At 39.8% G+C, this 23,647-nt stretch overlaps 1 protein-coding gene across 1 annotated transcript in view; it reads left to right on the forward strand.

Moving 5' to 3' along the window:
* LOC115918801 (probable E3 ubiquitin-protein ligase HECTD4) overlaps positions 1–23,647 on the forward strand; it is a 49,564-nt gene that overhangs the window by 23,262 nt on the left and 2,655 nt on the right. Inside the window, exons 2-19 of the mRNA XM_030991197.1 lie at positions 1,876–1,991; positions 2,852–2,955; positions 3,538–3,699; positions 4,470–4,624; positions 4,941–5,184; positions 6,817–7,084; positions 7,780–8,049; positions 9,249–9,520; positions 10,991–11,157; positions 11,679–12,129; positions 12,926–13,053; positions 13,850–15,912; positions 16,443–16,545; positions 18,771–19,007; positions 19,479–19,669; positions 20,256–20,522; positions 22,176–22,328; positions 22,705–22,880. Of these exons, the coding sequence (XP_030847057.1) occupies positions 1,876–1,991; positions 2,852–2,955; positions 3,538–3,699; positions 4,470–4,624; positions 4,941–5,184; positions 6,817–7,084; positions 7,780–8,049; positions 9,249–9,520; positions 10,991–11,157; positions 11,679–12,129; positions 12,926–13,053; positions 13,850–15,912; positions 16,443–16,545; positions 18,771–19,007; positions 19,479–19,669; positions 20,256–20,522; positions 22,176–22,328; positions 22,705–22,880 (5,527 nt within the window). The remainder of the gene's footprint in view (positions 1–1,875; positions 1,992–2,851; positions 2,956–3,537; positions 3,700–4,469; positions 4,625–4,940; positions 5,185–6,816; positions 7,085–7,779; positions 8,050–9,248; positions 9,521–10,990; positions 11,158–11,678; positions 12,130–12,925; positions 13,054–13,849; positions 15,913–16,442; positions 16,546–18,770; positions 19,008–19,478; positions 19,670–20,255; positions 20,523–22,175; positions 22,329–22,704; positions 22,881–23,647) is intronic.

The raw sequence follows: 23,647 nt of genomic DNA on the forward strand, positions 1-23,647 counted from the left end.
CACTTTAAAAGTCCCCCAAAAGACCCGCCGCAACTTAAATCATTTTTTGAAAAAGAGATAGCGTCTAATATATTTTTTCTCCGCCGATTAGTTATCACTTTGAGGTTCCCCCGCAACTTAAATCGTCTTTTGAAAAATAGATAAATATTGCGTTTTATAAGATAGCAAGTCTACCGATTAATTTGGTTTAGCGAATTAAAAAAGGATCCACTTACAATTTAATCAATATGCCTAAAGAAAGATAACATAGATTTCACTAAACTGTCGCATTCAATTTTAGCAATGTTTTCCATGCATTAAAGTTAGTGATTGCGATCGCAAGTGCACGCATATGCGCGCGATCAACTGCCACGTGAATAGTTTTCACTTTAAAATTCCCCAAAAGACCCACCGCAACTTGAATCTTTTTTCCAAAAAAAAAAGAGACAAAATATTGCGTCATAAAAGATAACAAGTCAGCCGATTCGATTTTGGTTTAGAGAGTTCGAAAAGGTTCCACCTTCAATTTAATAAAAAATAGAGTGATATTGTCTAACATATTTTTTCGTTACCGACTAGTTTTCACTTTCATATTCCCACCGCAACTTAAATCATCTTATGAAAAATAGAAAGGTATTGCGTCTGATAAGATAACAAGTCCACCAATTTAATTGTGGTTTAGAGAGTTCGAAAAGGATCCACCTTCAATTTAATCAACTAGCCTAAAGAAAGATAACCTAGTATTCACTTAAGTGCCGCATTCAATTTAGCAATTCCATGCATTAAAGTGATTGCTATCGCAAGTGCACGCATATGCGCGCGATCAACTGTCACGTGAATAGTTTTCACTTTAAAATTCCCCCAAAAGACCCGCCGCAACTTAAATCGTTTTTTGGAAAAAGAGACAAATATTGCGTCATAAAAGAAAATAAGTTCGCCGATTTCATTTTGGTTTAGATATTTTGAAAAGGATCCGCCTTCAATTTAATAAAAATAGAAAGATAACGTCTAATACATTTTTGTCCGCCGATTAGTTTCCCGCCGAAACTTAAATCGTCTTTTGAAAAATAGTAGTGCGTCTGATAAGATAACAAGTCCACCTATTTAATTTTGGTTTAGCGAATTAAAAAAGGAACCGCCTTAAATTAAATCGAAATTGAAAGATAACGTCTAATATATTTTTTCACCGCCGATTAGTTATCACTTTGAGGTTCCCGCCGCAACTCAAATAGCTTTTTGAAAAAATAGATAAATATTGCGTCTCATTAGATAACAAGTCTACCGATTTAATTTTGGTTTAGCGAATTCAAAAGTCATCCGCCTTCAATTTAGTCAAAAAATGAACGTCTAATATATTTTTTCCCCGCCGATTAGATTTCACTTTGAGATTCCCGCCGCAACATTATGCGTAAGTAGCAACAATAACTGACAAAAATAAAAAAGCAAACTATCGCCAACAGAGGGCGACATTTCATACGGAAGGACTGCATTACATTTTAGCAATGTTTTCCACGCTCTAAGCTGATCGCGATCAATCGCGTTCGCGCGCAAGTGCACGCGTATGCGCGCGATCCACTGTGACGTTGATCGCAGGCGGAACTGTACTTACAAAAGTACATGGTGTATAGTGATAATTTTCATTTATACAGGTGTACATAGTTACATATTTTAGCAACTGAATAACTTGGGGACATCTCTCATTTGGAAATTAAATAGTAAAGATACTACATTTTAGTTAAAGATGTAGAATTGTATAGATTACTATTCTACAGGCTACTACTAAATCATTGTTTGATTTGATTGGCAGACTTAGTGATGTCTCACCCTGCAACTAGAATCTTTGTAGAGAAAATGTTTTTCTTATATTTGGAACCTCTGTCTTTTGCCAACCAACAGAGCTTGTGCTGTTCTTGCCCATCATATGAATGACTCCAACTTTGCCTCGGAGTTTGTGATGCAGACCAACCGCCCCTTGGAGGTGCTCAAGTCACTCTCTCAACAATGCGGAACAGGTTTGTTCAAATCCCTTCTGCAGTTCCTGGCAAATAATACACAGCAGTGAGGGCATTACTAAGTATAACCCACACAATACAAGGTACCTTTGGAACAGTCCGACACGCCCGAGACAATTGTCAAGGGTGTTTGGACTGTTTTAAAGGTACCGGGTGTGGGTAATTTTACTAATGCCTGAACAAAATGATGTGTATTATTTGTTTTATAAAATGATCTTGTATAACATGTTTTTATTAATGACAGGTCATTAGTATTTACTAAATGACCTGTCATTAGTAAAATTACGTGTCAGGCAAAATAAATGCCTGGTCACGTGTACGCTGGCAACCAATCATTTGATTAGGATCTGCTTCATCATCTTATAAACTAAAATACGCCTCTGAAGTTAGCACACGTTAATTGACAGCCATTGATTATTCTGAAATAACAAACACCCTTCTTCATCAATGATAAAGTTCATACCAACTTGGGCCAAGCCTATCTTCAAATTTTACTACAAAAATCCATATTGCGCAGAAATATATCACAATTAGGCTTTTTGGAGTTTCTTGTTTATCTTGCTGTCAAAACCCTTGTGATTAATTTTACATACATGTAATATCATGCTAAATGTAAAATAGTCCATAGATGTGCAATAAGAGCTTCCTAATGTTTCAAATACCTTTTATTTCCTGTAAAGAAAGGCTAATTTGTCTGTTTAGAGCCAAAAGCATGTTATTACTCATACATGTACAGTACATGTACATGTATTCTGTAAAGCAGCATGAAACGCCCTTGTGGCAGGAAAGAGACGTATTCATACGGTACCATCTTCATGTACATGCCCTGTGACACACGTATCTCTATGTTTCCGTGGCAGGGGAGAGGCAGAAGGTACTAGGAGCCCAGTGTGAGAAGCTGAGAATGCTGTATAGAGACTGTGCCAGGCCCCCTACACCTCCAGCCAAGCAGAGCATCTCAAGTGTGAGTTGATTGTAATACTGGCACCATTTCACAAAACTTGTCATCGTTGACTAATGACATTTTTCGTTATAAGCTAGTGAAATCCTTGATTCTGATTGGCTATCAGTAGATTTGTCACTGATTTTTGTCATTTGTCATTGAAAAAAGGCTTTGTGAAAGGGGTCCCTGTACAGTGATAACGATACAGGAGTTATGGAGTTCAAGAGCAGAGAGCGATTTTAGCTTTTCTAGTTTGCTGCAATCCAGGAACAACAGATTATGATCAGAATCCTTTCATGGTTATTCACGTAACCAAAGGTGATTGGCAAACACTGTGAAAGCTACTGAAGAAGTCTGTGTCATTCACTATATTACTACCCTAAAATATAAGATTAGAAATTCATCTTTTTAATTACCAGCATTGTAAATGAGTACAGGAGAAACAATATTGATTAATTAATCAATTGGCTACTGATTTCCTTCTTTCCTATCGGCTTCATACAGGGATCATGTGGTGTCCATAGGCAAAGGGTTAAAAAAAATATCTTTGTGGTTCAAGGTTTACTTCTACTCATACATTTCATCATAACTCACTGTTTCCAGGTCCACGACATGACCCTCGACCCCAGCCGTTCCTACCCACCAGTCAAGGCGTGTCTCTTCTCTCGGTGCATGACCTCCTTGACCTTTCTGGGTGACCCTGTGACCTCAGGTGGTCTGCCGGCCGGTGTCATGTGCTATGCGACTCAGGCGGTGCCTCATCAGGTAAACCTATGAAATGTGTGAGCCTGGTGAAAGAGATAAAACACAAATTTTGTTGACATTTTCAATTTTGGAGTTTTGTAATGGCTGGGTAAAGAAGTGATAGAGATTAGTTATAAATCACTGCTAAACATTTAGACAATGTAGAGGTAGGATGGTCCAGTGAATAAGTCTCTGGACTGTGAATGACAAGGTACGGGTTCAAATCCCTGCCACAGCACTAACGTCCTTTGGCAGGATGTTAAACTACATTTGCCACACTCCACCCAGGTGATGAAAAATGGGTACCTGGTAGGATTATTCCTTTATATGCACTCTGCGCTGCCAGAGCTATAGCTGAGGTAATAATTTCCTAAAGCTCTTTGGAAACATGTAGAGACGTTACATCATAATGAGACGTGCGCTTTGCAAGAAGGGAATATTGTTATTTTTAATGTATGGACTGAAAAAGTGTTGATTTGATTTAGTTAAAGAATGGTCAAAACTTCTCGCCTTGCATCCAAATATCCTTATTTTATTTAATAAATAATGCATATAAACATGGACTTTGTTCTATGTAACATATCTTCACCTCCATAGTAATATTTTGCCTTTTTCAATTGTATGTCAAAATTAGTCTGTGGCCTTCATAAAAAAAATTAAAAACTTACATGTACAGTACAAGAAATTCTCGAGGTGTTTCATATTATTTTATTCTGTACTTTGGACCATGCGATTAAACATGTACATAGAATATCCTTCTTGATTGACTTTTTGCTTTAATTGCAATACAGGCGACCTCATTCTACTGGGAGCTTGAGATCTGTTCCTATGGCGATGCTGCCGAAGACTCTGGTCCTAACGTATCCATGGGCCTGGCCCCGCCCGCTGAAAAGAAGGATGGTGCCAACAATTGGACCAACCCTATTGGGACTGTACTCTTCCCTGTGTGAGTAGGAGATGTGCTTTCTTTATACCTTTCTTTATTGCAGTAACTGCCCCAACAAGCCCTAAAAAGTCAAACTGGAAGGGCAGAGCTGCCAACTAGTACGGAATTTTTATGCTGTTACATGACATATCTAGAATATTAAGGCATTTGAAGAGCCATGCTTTTCAGGGAACACTTTGTATCTGATGTTCATCCACACTTGCAAAATAACAATAACGCTTGCAAATTATTTTTCACCTCTTCCCAGAACTCAACCTTCTCTTTTTAACAAACAAAACAGTCAGCCATTGAAATATTCTTCTTCTCTTACATACAGGAGTGGGCATGCCATCCATTACAGCGGGGCGAGTCTCCTGCGATGGAAGAGCGTCCGTCTGGACATCACTCTCAAGGTCGGAGATGTCATCGGTATGGGCTGGCAGCAGAACGACGACCCCCCACCTCTGAACGGGTCGGGTCGAGCAGGTCACATCTTTATGACCTTGAACGGTCACAAGTTTGCCCCTACCCTGGAGGAGGTCAGCGGAGGGCTGTGGCCGGTGGTACACGTCCAGAAGAAGGTAGGTTTAGGGTTGAATTTAAAGGCCGTCCGTACAAGTTTGGCTAGGAGGGATTAGACCACCCAGGGTGGCCACTGACAGGTGGCCATCTAATCAACTCAGCTCTCAATTAACATGAGAAAAAGAGGATCATGGGGGGAACCAATGGTCACCGATTAGGCATTGTTTTCTAAATAGAGGAAGCAAGTAGCTACAAGTAGTACAGTGGGGCTTTAAAGTGTGGCAAGGTTGGCATGGAATTAAAAAAAGAAGAACTCAAAGTGGTTTTTCCAGAATTGAAAAATAGTGAAGGAGTAAGACAACCCTAATCAAAGTCTGGTCAGATTGTGGTCGCTTTAGGGCATCCTTTAACAATGTTAAATCTGAGATACACCTGTACATGGCCCTACGTGTTATCAGTGTCTGTGATATGGTGTATTATTGAAGCCCTTAAAAAAAGATCATGAAGGGCTTCAAAAAAGTAAATATCAAAACCATAGGAAAACGAAAAAATGAAATTTTGATTTCCAATCATAGATATCTTGATAATAAGACAGGTATTCAACTTGTAAAAGTCACAGGGTTCCTTACTGACCTAAAGGTTTATAATTATCATTGCAGCATGAATGGAATCAAGGATTTTGTTTCAGAATCTTAGAAAAAGTTACCCAATCCCTTTAAAATGTGGTCTTTGTTTGAAATTGCAAGAAAATGGTAACTGCTGTCTGTACATGTCCATTTCATGCAAGTAGACTTTCTGCTATTTGGGTAATTTATGAGAATTTGTGTTCATTCCAAAGCTGGGTGAGAAGGAAGCATCTACATATAATGATTTTTCCCTAAAGATACACTGTATCACAGGTATAACCTGTGATAACAGATAAACTTGCTTGATCTTTTTCAAGTAACCCATAATTGTTTTAATTGCTAAAAAACACCTGGGGGTGTTTCACAAAGATCCAAAGTCAAACTTAACTCTAAGTTGGACTTAAAAATTATGGAGAGCCATTTGTAGCCTTAAAATAAAATATATTCAAAAGGGAAAATTCAAGTATTTTAGACTTTTTATAAATTCCACATCAAGAACATGAAATCTCCCAAGATAATAGAAAATATGAATGATTTGAATCAACATTTTATGCCTTTCAAAATAACTTTTAGAAAATATTTTCAAAGATGCTTATGGCTTTCCATGATTTTTAAGTCCAACTTAGAGATAAGTTCGACTTAGGATCTTTGTGAAACACCCCCCTGGTATAGACAACAGGGCCCTGTCTTACAAAGAGTTGATATCAATCCAACTATGTACATAAGAGATAGGAGACTGCAAACTTGCGATTGATTAGAGGAGTTTTGATCGATTTGGATCAATCGCAACTCTTTGTAAGACAGGGCCCAGGTATATAAATTTATGACATTTAGATGACATTGATTGCCTGCAATATGTTTTCCTTCCACACTCAACCCAGGTGATGTTAATGGGTACCTGGCAGGAATCAATTCTTTGAAATGCTAGAGCGCCACAATGGCAGCACAGCTAAAGCCGGGGTAATAATCTCCAAGTTTGGAAGGACTTAGTCATTCTAATAAGCACTATATAAAAACTGAGTATTATTTATTGTTATTATTATTATTCCACCTCTTCTTGAGCAGAACACCCAGGTTCGAGCCAACTTTGGGAGTCGACCCTTCGCCTACGTGGATGGCCACTGCCACCACACGCCGACCCTAGAGTCCTCGGACTCTCTGGAAGAGATCACTGCCAACTTTGGGGCTCTTCCATTCCATCTGGAGGCGGAGAGTGACAGTGACAAGGAGGGTTCCCCTCCCACGACCCCATCCGCTGACCAGGCGTCTCCTACCGTCAGTGCTGTGGCAGGGATCTCCTTCAAATTGGCAACACCACAGAAACCAAAGAAAGGTAGGTTTTAGCTTCTGACTTACACATACTGTTACTATAGAGTACCGAAGCTGTGACGTCATAAAAATCTTTTTTTAGAATTTCTCAATTTTTTCTTCATTTTCCGAAAGAGCATCAAAAGTTAACCATTAGGAGCCAGAGCATATAACACCGAGTTCCCATAGGAAATATATTTATTCAGATGATTATATCTCAGCCAAGGCAAAGACGCGCTCATCCCGTGCAGGGCTCCAGTTTCCAGTGGGACGTGTTCATCGGTTTCAAACCCACGACCTCCCAGATGTGAGGCGGACGCTCATGTCTGTAGTTCGATTCTAGGTGGTGCAGTTTGTTTATAATCCATGAGCAGACATTCATTTCAGTGATACTTGCAGTTATGCTTCATGAGAGTTGCTAGGATCATCAATGTAAACAAAGTACACCTGTATTCCATGATCAGACAAAAAAAAATACGTGAACTTGGCCGTGAACAGTTTTCTGAAGCATCGTTGATCATCACGTATGATCAAGGTTGTCAAAATAATGCACATTGCCATAAAAGCAGGGTGAAAATGAACAGAGACACAAATTAGATGGGTGTTATGTCACAGTTTTCCCTTTCGCGATGATGCAGACTTTTTTACAGTACCTGAAAATTATTAAAGATGTTTTATATTAACAAATATTGTATTTCTTTCATTCATTTATTCAAACAGAGTATGACATCACTGAGTCTCAGCTCTACAGCTTACCCGGTGCTTACGCTGACTTCACCACGACAGGTCTCTCCCCCCACCAGACCGCCCTATCCTCTGCCCTGGATGACTCTGATGAGGAGGAGAGGGACGGGGAAGGCCAGCAGGACCACGTGGCCCTCCTAGTCCGGGCCTGGGAACTCAAGGTGTTCCCTGTCATCAGGAGACGGTTCAGGAACGAGGCTGAAAGGAGGTCCGGTCTGGAACAGATTAAAGGAGCTCTGCAGCTGGGTGAGGAGCAAGAGTCTTGGTTTACTTTAAAGCCCCACTGCACTACTTATAGCTACTTGCGCCCTCTATATAGCAAACGATGCCTTATCGGTGCCTGTTGGTCCCCCATGATCCCCTTTTTTTAATGTTAATTGAGAGCTGATTTGATGAGATAACCACCTGTCAGTGACCTTCCAGGGAGGTCTATTCTCCCTTGGCCAAACTTTAAGGGGACTGTCTTGACAAGACTCTCTTAGTCATGTTTAACAACCCTTAATTCCATGCTTTATGATCTACTTCTCTATACATATGAGACTGTTAAAGGGATCGTTTAACAATGTTAAATCTTAGATGCATGGCCCTACGTGTTATCAGTGTCTGTGATATGGTGTAACATTCAAAATGATCATGAAGTGCTTCAAAAAAGTAAAGATCTTTGAGTGACCGGTTTTACCTTACTCATTTTCCCCAATAGACTGTAATGTTATAAAAACTGTTAGGAAAACGAAAATTGAATTTTGATTTCCAATCGTAAATATCTCGACAATCAGACAAGCAATCGGCTTGTAAAAGTCATGGGATTCTTGACTGACCTAAAGGTTTATCATTATCATTGCAGCATGAGCTAAATACAGGATTTTGTTTCAGAATCTGAGACAAAGTTACCCAATCCCTATAATTCCATGCTTTATTATCTACTTCTCTATACATACAGTATGAGACTGTTTAAAAAGGAATGGTTTGAATAATTCTAAAAGACTTCTATGAGACATTTTATCTGTGAAACAGTTTCAATGTTGAGGGTTTAGACACCTTCCTCAGACTTGTACTGGCAGACTAAAGCTAGCTGCTAGTTTTCCGATTGCCAAAGGATGCTGTTAGAGCAATGGCTGCAAATGTGAGACAACTGATATGCACCTTCTTAGAACCCTTGTCAAATTGAAGGAGGATGTACATATATATACACAGTGAAACCTGTCTATAAAGACCACCCAAGGGAGACAAGAAAAGTGGTCTTTATAGGCAGGTGGTCTTTATGTACAGGTTCCTATAGTACATGTTTCAATGAGAAACCATTTTCAAGGGAAACAAAAAATGTGGTCTTTGTAGACAGGTGGTCACTAAAGCAGGTTTGGCTGTATATATATATATATATATGTATATGTATTTTTTATATTTATATGAAAATGACAATTCCAATGTCTCGCTCACCTTCCCAGGCATGACGGACATCGCCCGTCAGACTGTGGAGTTCCTGTACGAGGAGAACGGCGGCATCCCCCGAGACCTCCACCTCCCGACCATCGACGACGTCAAACAGGAGGCTGCCAAGTTCACCATCGACAAGGTGCGCAAGGGTACCACGGTGATGATCAGACCTCTGGGTGAGGAGAGCACCAGTGTCGCAGGAGGGACGTTGGTGCCCAAGTACGCCATCAGGAGCATGCTGAAGACCCTAGGACTTTCGGGGGTCGTCCTGAATGTGGATTCGGTAAGAGCCAATCGATGCGTAGCAGTTCGTTGTCTCCTTTTAGAGATGTTATTTTTTATTATGTTTTGATCCAGAATGCTAGGAGTTCCACATTGTGCATAAGTAGAAAGAGCAAAGAATCTGAATTTTTTTAAATTCCATTTCTAAAGCAGTACAATTGGTTGTTCATGAATAAGAACGATGTAACTGTAATTATATACCTCACTTAAGAAATCTAGCCATCTGATTGGTCGAAATTGCATTCATAAACTTTAACTATTCCTGTAAATTTCCCGGTAAAATTCCAAACCCATGTAATAGTTTTAAAAAATAGTTCTAAAATCCCAGTAACCATGGTTACCCATAGGTTTACATGTTAAAATTATGTTTTGAGCGATCGAGGATACCGTACGTGTGCGAAGAATATACAGAGATACACTCATAAAAAACAACCGTGCAGATAAACTAGAGAAAGGCCAAGGTGGTGTCATTAGTTGACTCTTTTGTTTTCGGCATATAAAAGTATTAATGACTGCTTTAATATTCAAGAAATAGTTGTTTTTATACGCTCTCGGGAAGGTTGCAATTGGGCTATTGCCCTCGGCACGCCTCGGGCAATAGCACAATTCTAACTTTCCCTTGAGCGTATAAAAACAACTATTTCTCTCAAAGCAGTCATTAATACTATAATATTCACTAATTCTCTGACTTGGCAATGCAGTATGCAATTTATAATCGCTATTTTCACATACAAATTTGCATTTTTGGTTAGATTTGGTAATTAATCACCTGCTTCATTTAAAATTGACTTTTTTTCTTAAACACTTATTTAGAAGAGGCAAATCAAAATAATTTCTTATATACATGTACATTTTTATTTTGAGAAGAATTATAGAGGGTTTAGGACAGTTATAATGAAGAAGAACTTTCAGTCATACAGGATGATAATTATATTCTTGTTTTATTTTATTATCAGCCTGATAAAAAATGCCTTCTTTTCGAAGCCTCTTTTGCGGTCATCTCGCATTATGGAGGAATGCCTGTTGTATACTCCTGCAGTAAATGTATTTTGATGGGCTAAATAATACATTGTACCATTACTATAATGGGGCATTGCAAGAAAGTTGCGATTGATTACAAGTTGCAATTGATTGCAAGTTGCAAAATTTGCAACTGATATTTGCAATCGATTGCAACGCCCCACTAGTCTCCTAAATTTTCTAGGATTTTGATAGGATGAAAGTTTTAACAGTTAAATTAATTTAACTAGATCTAGCTTTTATTCTACCTCTCTCTCTCTCTTTCTCTCTTTCTTTCTCTCTCTCTCTTACCAATGGGGCTTTGCGAGTAAGTTAGACTTACGCTTAATTTTGGGGATTTGTTATTGAGACATTTATTTTAAATAGAATGCAGTGAAAGTTCTCTGGACATACACTGTATGTTAATTAGAAAGAAAATAAATAATAAACAAATCCTTTCGTTTTTATACAGCAACATGAACTAGTTCAGGTGGAGTCTTACCTGAGGAGCGAGGGTGTGCTGGTGAGATACTGGTACCCGCTAGACATGTTAGAGCGCCCTCTAGCTGGCATGCGACGGGTCAGCAGCTCATTGACCGGGACAACGTCCATTGACATCTCAAATATACAGCTGCACAGGTATGATCGATGCACCATCAAGTCTGTAATTGTGCATACATGTACCTGGGCCCCGTCTTACAAAGAGTTGATATCAATCGCAACTATGCACATAAGAGATAGGAGACTGCAAACTTGCGATTGATTGGAGGACCTGCGATTGATTTGGATCAATCATAAGTCTTTTTAAGACGGGACCCTGTATTTGTAATTTTACAATTTTATCACGATTCATAATCTCAAAATATGTCCAACCAAAGCCAGCAGTAAATCTTTTTATATCTACACTGAAATTTACTAACTGCATGTATAGGCCTCTTGCATAAACGTTTGTAAATTTAAATCCCAACTCCATAATTTTATTTAAAGACCTGAAAGTGAAATTCTGAACATTTCAAAGTCAGTTTCTTTAAACAAATGCAACCGTTTATATTGAGGGGCTCTAGAGATGAGTATAAAAGAACAAGAAGTAGCTGTTGCACTGTATGCTTGAAACCAAATCCATATTGATTCTGTGCTATCTGAATTTTTTTGAAACACAGGGAACTTCTGCAACTGGAATCGTCGTTGGCCCGCCTCTACTGTCGAACAGCCCTTACCAAGTTCCTCTCTCACTGCCAAAGCCCCGAGGTCATTGAAGCCATCCCATGTACCCTTTCACTCTCACCGACCGAGCAACACCCCTCCTCTGCCTCTCCGCTCGCTGCCAATGGTGGCGCCAGACAACACATCTCACACCTCCAGCTCCTGTCAAACCAGCTGCTGACGTCATCGCAGCAGAATGGACGACTCCATGACCGCTCCCTCCTGACCTCGTGCGGCGTAGGTCACAGCCTGGCTCCGATCATCACCAGGAGTCTGACCGCCGTCTTCTACGGAGCGGAAGAGCTGCCACACCTCAAGAGGGAGCTTGCTATCTCCATAGCAACAGCTTCACAGCAAGGAGAGAGGCATCTCGTGGAGCTGACAAATGAGATATGTGGAATCTTTCAGGTAAATGTATTTGATTTGTAAAATTGTGTTTCAAGTCTACGTATTGCAACAATGTCATGTTTCTGCATGGATCTTGAATGCAGAATGATAAACTCTTCTGATGTTTGACATTCCCAAGTTGTGTTACAGGTATGTCACTTAAAGATAAACTTGAGTTCTGGTAAAAAAAAAGAAAATTAATTTTCACAGAATCAAACAAAACTTACACTGAATGTTTAAGATTACAAATAAATGTTGTGTGCCAAACGGTTTTGGAAGAAAATGTATACTGGCTGAGTAATAAGCGTAGAAAGATAAGGACATCAAGGTAAGCTAGCCCCGACACCATTTGTGTAATCCTATCTGTGTAAAATGCTTTTTACTTTACCAAGACTGGGCCAAATTTATAACTGATTTTGATGACTCCAGAACCTTGCAGTGCACACCAATACTTACATGCTACATGATCAACTTTTTCTGATCCATTCCACACCTTTTCTGTTACAATACAATCGCATGACCAGAACTCACCTTTATCTTTAACATAACCATAAATCATACTTTGAAGGATTTTTAGTTTTTAGTTATTATTCAAACTGTGCAATATTCATATTATGAAGAAAAAAAATTCTTTGTAGAGATATTTGTCAATTGGATTGAAGTAGCTGAAAATGAACCCATTCTTTAATTACTCTTTGTAAAGGTGGCCAGTTTTCACAGTATCGAAGAGTCAGAAGATAAATCAAATTTAAGTAATTTGTTGTGACCACAAATCTGTACCCTTTTTTATTCACACAACCTGACTATTTCTTCACAGGACCCCTTCCCAGCTTTCGATGTAGAGTCAATTACCATTGGAGCAAAGATCAACAACAATTTTTTCTTCAAGAATGCCGTGGGTTTAGTTGTCAGCTGTAAGAGAGATATCCTTTCATCTCACAGAGAGTAAGTCTTGACATGCTCGTACATTGTAGGTCTTCATTCTGCTTTTTATTAAAGCCTATCTGCACTAGTTTGACCAGGGAGGGGGGGGGGGGGGGGGGTTCACAAAGATCCTAAGTCGAACTTAACTCTAAGTTCGACTCAAATATTATGTAGAGCCATTTGTAGCCTTTAAAAAAATACATTCAAAAGCAAAAATTGAATTATTTTAGACTTTTTATAAATTCCACATCAAGAACATGAAATCTCCCATGATAATAGAATACAGTACATGAATGATTTGAATCAACATTTTCTGCCTTTTAAAATATCTTTTACAAAATATTTTCAAAGATGCTAACGGCTTTCCATAAATGTTAAGTCCAACTTAGAGATAAGTTCAACTTAGGATCTTTCTGAAACACCCCCAGAAGGGATTAGACCTTCTTGTTTGGTCACTGGCAGGTGGTTATCTCATCAAATCAGCTCTCAAATAAGATAAGAAAAAGGGGACCATGGGGGATCAACGGGTACCGCTTAGGCATTGTTGGCTGTATAGAGGGCACAAGTAGCTACATGTACATGTACAAGTAGTGAAGTACCGCTTTAAAAGATGGTTTTATATTGAATAGCACACTAATTCTGATTTAATAAAATGAATAAAAATGGAAATGCTGGCTCTTAATAAATTAATTGAATTAGATGACGTTTTTTTATAGTAAGCTATTTTTGCATTAAGAACAGTAATGTAAATGAAAAAAGTTTGAAGTTTATAATATAATGTACTGTATGTTCCTTACTTTCTTGTTGTCATGACTAGGTCATCTCTATACCAAGCCCCTTGGGCAAGGGTCAGCTGCTATGGCATGGGACAGAGGGTCAAGAAGTCTGGCAGTGTGGCACCGGTAGAGGTGGTGAGCTATCCTGCCGATGCCACCCTCAACACCTCAGGAGGACTCACAGCTCCGTCTTCCCATGTCGTCGATCCCTATCCATCCGTGGTGCTACCATGCAATAAGATCCACGTCAAAGCAGGCGTGTCCCCAGCTCCAAACTACGTCATGACCCTCCATGGGCTGCCTGCAGAGTTCCCACTGGCCATGGTATTCGTGGAGTCACTGATTGGCTGTCGGCAGGAGATGGGTGACCAACGGGTCAAGTGCCATGCCAATGTGATGTTGCGCCCTGCGGCAGAGAGCATCGGGGAACGGGAGGAGATCCTGAAGAAGCCAATGAAGATTACGACGGCTGTGTATATCAGGGTGCTGGAGTTGCTCAGTGGGTATGTTGGTCGAGCAGCAGTGCCGGCCGTCATCAAGGAGCACCTGTTTCTCATTATGGCTCAGATCTTGAGGCTCATCCGCAAGGTGGATGATGAGGATGGAGCAAGCGCCTCTCCCATCACGATGGTTCCGCAGTCAGTGCTGGCAGAGTTGAGAAGGTTCCGCAGTGAGCTTGGGAAGCTGTTCGATGAGGAAGCACTTTTGGCTGTGATTGGGAGTGGCCCAGTGACTCCAGGACAGCACACATCCTACTTCCAAGCCCTCATGGAACTCTGCCTGGCTATGTCGGAGATTGATCAGTTCCCTTCGGCGCCTCAGACAGGTTCGACTTCTATCTCAGTAACGGTTACTCTTCCCTCTCTCCGACCAGCCTCAATGGTGAGCCCCAAGCAGCTGGTACGGTCCAGCCCTCAGGTCACATCCCGCAAACGTCGACCGAAGATGAAGAGAGCTGGACAGCAGAAGAGGACTCCCCACAACAGCGAGAGCGACAGTGGTGAAGCATCATCCAATGGAGCGAACAATCCAGAGGATATGCTTTGGTTTCATCGCGCTTCTACCTTGAATGTTATCATGAGATACCTTGACAGTCAGGATCCGCAGGGGGAGTCATCCATGAGGACAGCCATCAGGGATGCACACCAGAGTGTGAAGACACCGACTGCATACTCCAGGCTAGTGGTGATCTCAGGGTTACCACCAAACATGGAGGAACCAGCAGCAAGGAGGGCACTTCTGAAGGCCTGTAATCAAGCTGGTGGTCTCTTCAGAGATGAAATCTGGATTCCTGTCCAGGAAGAGGTGAAGCCACCAACTGCCATTGATGCAGACCCTAAAGACCAACAGGCACAGGACACAGAGCTGCCACCAGCTGGTGCAACAACAACCACCACTGAAGAGGGTGCTTCTGAGCAAACACCCCAGGACCCATCTGCTGTGGAATATCATGAACCTGAAAGGACTACTGAATCTGAACCCTCAACCAGTCTTCCAGAAAACCAAGATGCCAAACAGGGTGAAGAGTCGAGTCCAGAACCCAGCAGTGAGCCAGAACCCACCAGTAAAAAGAATTTTGTTCAGGGATATGCGGTGATTGAAGTGCGCAGCAAGGCCAAGGTTGAGGATATCGAGCATGCTCTCTTAAATAGTAGGATCCTGGATGAATCCCTTCCGTTTGACAATGACTCCATGATGAGTGTCACTGGAGAGGATGTTCTCACCATTGCAACAGTCACTCCTTCCCTCCTCACAGAACCATCAGAAATGGAGGCCTTGGTAGGTTACCTGAGACACAAGCTCTTGCCTCGCGAGCACTCTGAGCACCTATCCCTGGGCCAGCAGGTTTCGGCAGCTTTAGAGGACATCTTCAACAGCTGTGTCAGGTGCTCCCACTTCAAATCCAAACCCAGCCAGGACTCGGATGCAGCCCACCCTGAGATCTGCCTCTCCAAAGAACAGATCCTCTCCACCTGTCCAGGAAACCTGCTCCTAGAGTTCTTCAGCACCATGCATCCATCCAAGATGACGGTGGAGGAGTTCGTCTGTGATATCATCCAGAAGTATGGCGTGTTACTGCCGGAAATCAAAGAGAAGAAAACAGGTTGGTGTACATTTATTGCTCATAAATGCGTATTGTGCTGATTAGTAATGTACATGTATTAGTGCTGAATGATTTGTACATTGATATATATATTGATTTTACAATATGAAAGAAAATGGTGATGTCTTTATTATTGATGTTATTAATCTTTCTTTCATGTGCAAATGTGCTTATAACTCTATTTTGGAAGTGGTTTCTACAGAAAAAAAATCTAGAAAGGAATGATGAGATGTTATGGCGAACCAGTGCTTATCAGTCGATGCTTATTTATTTGATATTCACCATGACACTACAAAAAAGGAATGAAATATCATTCCAAAACAATTGTTTTTTAAAGAATTCATTTTTATACTAGTTGCATGCAGGGATGATTTTAATACTTGTTTCTCTCTTTACATGGTCCAAGTTACTGCTTAAGAATCATAATTTGCAGTTGAGTGCATGTGATGGTCTGAAGATTGTGTTTTTAATCCCTTGATTGTGTTTTTAATCCCTTGATTGATCCCTCTTGTATGATACCATCCATGCAGTCACTAAACCAAGTAAAGACAGCAGCAAGAGCTCTGGTAAGAGACCAAGCAAGACCATGACCAAAGAGAGACATAGTCCCGAATTCACCTCACCCAAGGGAAAGTAAGTATTCTCTGTGCTTAAATTATTGTGGCGTAACCAGGCTCTGCCGGGGTAGCGTTCTGCCTTGAAGTCTCTCAAAACCCGGTCCACGCTCTCGACAATCAATCATCAACTATATCTCTCAGTGGGCTCTCACAAAAGTATATCGTGTAAGAAAAACGTGGACTAGCTCTCATTCACCTACTCCCGCAATCACTGAATGTCTGACAGGACTAAAGAAACAACACTTGCACTGTATCTGCAATTCAAGTAACTTTACTTGTTCCTTGTAACGGACCTGTCGCAACGCAACGACAGGTCAACGCTGACTGACTGACTGACATATCATGATGTACATGTATATATTTCACAATTAACTATAACGCCCTCTACATCTTACTAACTCACTGGGCCAGTTATGCTACATTATCATAGTTGAATATACAGTGAAAACTGTCTATGAAGACCACCCAAGGGAGACAAGAAAAGTGGTCTTTATGGGCAGGTGGTCTTTATGTACAGGTTTTTTTAGTATATGTTTCAATGAGAAATCATTTCAAGGGAAACAAAATTGTGGTCTTTGTAGACAGGTGGTCTTTGTAAACAGGTTCCTTGAGTACATGTTTCAATGAGAAATCATTTCATGGGAAACAAAAATTGTGGTCTTTGTAGACAGGTGGTCACTATAGCACATTTCTTAGAATCAGTTAGTGGAATGAATATGAAAAAATATCCTGATTGCCCATAAAATCTCTGATAAATATATATTTAAGTGAAAGATACTTTTTCACTTTCATGAAGAAAAAAAAGAATTCTGTACTTTTTGATATCCCAAATGGATCAGCTTTTTTGAAGTTGATGGTTTAGCAGACTTCACAGAAGACTCCTTTTCCTGTAGACTAGCTTTTCTTCACCTCGGTAGGGAGAAGCGATTTTGAATGAAATACCCGCATGTGGATGTAAATGTATGAAACCGAGAAAGATCCATTATAGTCTGTGGCCCTTCAAAACATCACTCACTTGACAAAAGTTTTGAATATACATGGATAATAATAGTAATAACAATAGTGGGTTCTTGTAAAGCGCTCATGTCTGTCAGACTTGACACTCCTGGCTCTCCTGATTAAACAGAGCTGCCAACCATTCCGTTTTTGCCGGAATTACTCTGTCTTTTCCTCCAAATTACGGTATTAAGTTTTTTTGTTCATAAAATATGTTTTTTAACAATTTTTTAATTTAATTTTTGTTTTGTTTAAATTTTCTTTTTGTACATACCGCACGTCAAACAACTGCCCTAAAATAGTGATTTGATCACAAATTCAATAAAAAATGAAATGCTGATAATACCAAAATAACCACCAAAAAAATTACCTGCTTGTATGGAAACAAATGCATGATGAATGAACATTTCTACATTGGAAGTGTGTCGCGCGTGGTTATACATTGTAAGTTTCGTTTTTATGAATTCCTTTTTTTTGCTTGAAATTCCTTTTTTTTGCCATCATGATTCCTTTTTGGGTCGCACAAGGTTGGCAGCTCTGATTATATACAGAATTAAAACTAATAAATTGTTCATACTCCTTGTACAATTGATGTTCTTGTGTTTTTCTCAAGAATGAAAGATGGACTGGTTGAATTAGGGCCTTTATTGAATACTGTTAGATGTAAGCTTTAACATGTCATATTCTCAAGAAACATAGAATGGTACAATACAATTTTTCACATACCGAATAAAATTACCAAACTTGCTAAGGGTATGAATAATATAGTTGTTAACTGTACACATGATTGTATGTGGCTGTTTTAAATATACTTTTCTTTATGTACATGTAGATCCAAGATGTCCGGATAAGGATAATCATGTATTAAAAATGCAATAACTCTTTTCTACTTCTATGGTAATACTCATCAACGCCTGTTTAGCATCTAGATGAGGGTAAAGCATAGAGTTGTTATATACAGCTCTATGTGGTACAGTTCCTGAAAAGGGAACTAAATTGTTTCAAGAGCCACCTTGAACTGCTCCAAAGAAGGCAGTTTGACGATGATTTGAGGTATAGCTCGTCCCAGTCCTTAAGTGTCCTGGGGAAATAACTAAACTTGTAAGTGTCCATTGAAGAGCCTAGTCTCATGTATCGTTGTTGTTGACTCCTCCTTGTAGTTCGCTCCCTCGGTTCGATGTAATCCGGTATTGGTATTGCAATTGGTATCTTTTCTACTGTTTCATTTCATTATCTTTATGATAGGTCGCCATCATTTACAGCGGAGAGAAAGGTGAAGGTCATGGACAAAAGGTCGAGTCTGAAGGACATGAGTAGCAAGGAGAAAGTCTTGATGGAGGAGACTAGCAGTCAGAAGAAGGTGCTCAAGAAAGGACTCAACTTACATGGATTGTTATGCATGGGACTGGATAAGGCCACTGAAGATGTGTGCTCACTCTGGCGTGGTCTACTGGCGACAGGATTTGATATTCACTTTGAAAGGTTGGAATTTGTTTCCCAAATGGACTGCTAGCTTCCTTCTCTTGTATGTGTTACACGTACAAGTAATCGTCAGTTCTTTAAAAATTATTGTTCAGCATTCAGTGTCAAAGTTTAGACACCTTCCTCAAATGGCAGCCATTAGTACACATCTAAGGAAGGTGCCTTTACAAGTACTTATCAATTTTGTTAACATTTATTGTTCAGTAATGACCGTATGATTTTATTCATCATTTCGATATACACAACGTTATCAAAGCAATCTACTGTAAAGAATTAGGAAAGAGTTCTTCGACACATGCCAAATTATTGAACCGTGACAGTTTCAGTGTCAAAGTTTAGACACCTTCCTCAGATAGGCAGCTACTAGTTCTCATCTCAGGAAGGTGCCTGGACTAAAACACAGAAACTGTCACTCAGGTTTCTTCCTTAACCAAACCATTCTGATGAAATCTCTTGACTTTGTCTGTGCAGGACCAGATATGAGGACCCGAACAAGGCCGTAGCCTCTCAACAGTCCTGGACCTATCAGCAAGACCAGGCCTTAGTCCATTACACCAATGAGCTATGTCTCAAACTTGCCATCACACCAGCTCGACTACATCCCCATGAGCTGGTCTTCTCGGAGGCCGACCTAGCTAGGCCTCAGTATAGCTGTTTGACAGGTACAGGGTTTATGTATTGTTTGTGGGTTTTTAAAACCTCATAACTCATGTCAGTTTCTTTTAGTTACATTAGTGAACTGTTATAAGGAGTGGGTTATTATACAAATAATGCACAGCAGTGAGGGCATAAGTAAGAATCACCCACATACATGTAAGGTACCTTAGGAACAGTCTAACACACCTGAGGCAATAACCGAGGGTGTTTGGACTGTATCACAGGTACCGAGTGTGGTAATTTTAAAAATGCTCTTTTACTGTATTTGTTTTATAATTTGATTTTACTAATGACCGGTCATAAGTATTTACTAATGACCGGTCATTAATAAAAGTAAGTGTTAGGCAAAATAAAGGGTCACATGTACGCTCTCAACCAATCATTTCATTAGGTTCCGCTTCATCATCTTATAACATTGATTACACCTCAGGCTTGCCCTCTGTACGTATGTGAATCTATTCTTAAGATAGTCGACTAGTGGCTCACATTCAGTTAATGCATGAGCTGGGGAAAAGCCAGGTACACGTACATTGTACTTTACATGACGTACATTGTACTTAACATGTTACTAATTTGTGTTCCACTATGCAGGCATCCCGATAGCCACGATCAGACTACGTTACGCCTTTCTCCAGTCCCTCAATGCCAACCTGGAGCATCACTTCCTGCCGCTGGTTGACCTTCGACCCTCGCAGTCTCTCCTGGAGAGCACGGCAGCGCTGCTGTCCCGGACGCGGGAGTGGCTGTTCTACGATACCAAAGTGCGCTTCTTCAACCTGCTGCTGGACGCCACGGCACAGAGGAACGTGGAGACGGCGGCACCCGAAGTCTCCCTAGACCCACTGCAGGTTATAGGAAGTAAGTCCTGTAGCCATTTTAGACAAGGCCATTTTCTTATGCTATGTTAAAAGTGTTTGTGCAGTGGTGGTTATTTTACCTGACAGCTAAGAAAGCATAAATGCTCGTTAGTAAGCAACCAGAGGACCGACTGCTTTAGGTTCTCTCCGAGAGACCTGGTAATGAGGATTAATGCCTTACCAAAGGGCACTAGTGCATCGCCTTGGTTTCGAACCCGGGTCGCCGGATTAGGAGACCACTGCTTTACCGACTGAGCTATCGCATTTCTGAAGGCTTTGCTAGGGTATCGAAGTACTAGGCAATATGCAAATGCTATAAAGTCCTCTGTAAAATGAAGCTTTGGTATTGTTGTACTTGTATCTTTCTTCATGGGATGGAAAATGCTCTTCAACATCAGTGGTACATGTACATATGTTTTGTTCTCATAATTGATTGTAAAACCAGAAATATTTGTGAATTTTGTGAGTGGTCCTGATTTTAAGTTCAAGTTCAAGTTCATTTTTATTTCCATTTCTCGTAAAAAAAATACATTTAACAATACATTATACATATAAGCAAATATATAGATATAAATAATACAAAGAATATGGAGGAGCCAGCAGAGGCCATTGGCCTTTCAAAGGCTGTGCTCCAGTGTCCTCAGATAATAATACAAAGTAAAGAGAAAAGAAACAATGGGTAGTAAATAAATAAACAAATGAGTACAGGCTAATTAAATTAAACATACGATAGGAATTCCTTCATTAAATAGTTCTTGTATTTACGTTTAAATGAGGCAACAGATGGGTACATTTTTATATCGGTAGGTATTGCATTCCAACTAATTAATTCAGAATATTTAACTGATCTACGTGAAGTATGGTATTTTAACAATGGAATATATAAATCATTAGCATGTCTTGTGTAATATGGATGAACATCCTTTGTTATTTTGAACATATTATCGAAAATAGAAGGTAACATATTCTTATTGTACTTACTGTATTGTACATATACATAAAAAGTTTCATACCAGATGTTGCTGCAATTTAGATTGTGTGAAGGTGTAAGTAACTATAATCTTGTACAAAGTGGATCAGTGGAGACAAATGACAGTCCTTGATCTTTTGCGTTTCACATTTTAAAAAATTAGTGTCGTAATATAGCTGCTGACAGTTTTTAACCAAGTCTTGTGTTTTGACAGTATCCAGGGCCCCATCTTGTAAAGAGTTGCGATTGCTGCTATTGATCCAAATCAATCGCAAGTTTACAGTCTCCTATCTCTTATGTATGTAGTTCGTCGGCCAGGTGGCAGAAGGGCGTTAGCGCGCGAGCGACTCGAAAACTACTTTTCGAATTATTCGATTTAAAAATTTGTTTTATATTTAAACTACTTTCCGTCCCGAAAATTTGTTTAAAACATAAACAACAAACAGTAAAACACGGCCACAATTTTTTTCTCGGAAATAAGTCAGTTTTATAAAAGTTTGAGGCGATTTAGTGCTAACTCCCTTCTGCTTTCTGACCTGAAATTTGAGCTAACGCCCTTCTGCCAGCCAGGCGACGAGTTGTGATTGATATCAATCACAACAAGTTTTGATTAATCGCAACTCTTTTTAAGACGGGGGCTCAGATGATGATAAATTGTTATGTTATTATTTGCTTGTTTTGCAGCATCAACTAAGGATAAATCACCCACTTTCTGCCAAGCTGCTTCTGCCCTTGCCAATGTGTACTCCTCTCAGCTGTGTGTGAAGATAGCCAGTGGTGGCGACCCTACGTACGCTTTCAATGTCAAGCTGGTCGGAGAGGAAGTCCATGGAACAAGTAAGAAATCATTTTCTAATCACATTGGTCTTGTTTTCCAAACTGTTTTCAAAACACTACAGTCTATTGGGGAAAACGAGTATGGTAAAACCAGTCACTCAAAGGTTTTTGCTGTTTTGAGGCACTTCTTGATCATTTTGAAGCACAATTTTTTTAGGGCTTCAATATAATACCATATCACAGACACTGATAACATGTAGGGCCGTGCATCTCAGATTTAACATTGTTAAACAATCCCTTTAATAGATGGTTAAATATTCAATCTAGAGCAAATGCTTGCAGCTTGGTCCAGGCGCCTTTCAGATACAACATATGGCGAAGGTCCCCTATTTTTTCAACAATCAGTAAATCTTTTCTGTTTCCATCTTTCTTCCAGGCGGCTCTTTCCGCCACTTCTTGGGGGAGGTAACGCAGGAGCTCCACGGCGACAGGCTCCGCCTCCTCATGCCATGTCTAAGTGGCGGTGCAATGGACAAATATAGAGGGCGCTATATCCTTCGACCTGACCCCATGACCTACCCAGAAGAGAGGATGCTTCTATTCTTTGGACAGGTAACCCAATGTTACCACAGTTCATACAGTACTAAATAGAAAAGAATCATTGTTTGCAAGTTCTCACATTTTTGATCTCTTTATTTCATGACCTTTGTCGGGTACTGAAATATATATATATTAATAACTTCAGGCCTTCCCGATATTTAAATTTTTTCCTGATTTCTTTTTCTTCCTGATTGTTACCTGTTTTGTTTTGTTTTGTTTTTTTCCCCGATTTTACCCCTATTTTCCCAATTTTACCCCTATTTTTCCCTATTCCCCCTATTTTTTCAAACTTTTCTTACTCAAAAGGGGGGGGGGGGGGATGTTGTTGGATGCCATTTTTACCCCCTAATCCTCTTCTTTTTTATTTTAGTCAAGGGGGGATGGTGCTCACTATTATCCCTGTAACCGCCTTTGTATTCATATGTTTCAGTCCCTGATGATGGTCATGAAAAAAGTGATCACAAATTTAAGATCTCACAAACATGACCCTTATCAGACATTTCTGTTCATTAAGAAGGACACATAACATTCAGATGTCTTCCAGCAAATGTGTGTAAAAACAAATTTCAATGCAACTTGTACATGTTGCAGTTTAAAAAGTGAATTGATGAATATATTTGATCTGTAAAATATGTATGGCAATAGATATATTTTTACCCACGACTTAGTTTAATTTTCGTCTACATGTACATGTATTTGTCTACATGTATGCTCCGGTAGACAAAACGTTAAGTGTATTATTATCTTGTCGTTGGATTGTGTTAAAGATGTTCATGCAT

This window comes from Strongylocentrotus purpuratus, unplaced genomic scaffold (genome assembly GCF_000002235.5).
Source record: "Strongylocentrotus purpuratus isolate Spur 01 unplaced genomic scaffold, Spur_5.0 spur5_scaffold_2, whole genome shotgun sequence".
Taxonomy (NCBI): Eukaryota; Metazoa; Echinodermata; class Echinoidea; order Camarodonta; family Strongylocentrotidae; genus Strongylocentrotus; species Strongylocentrotus purpuratus.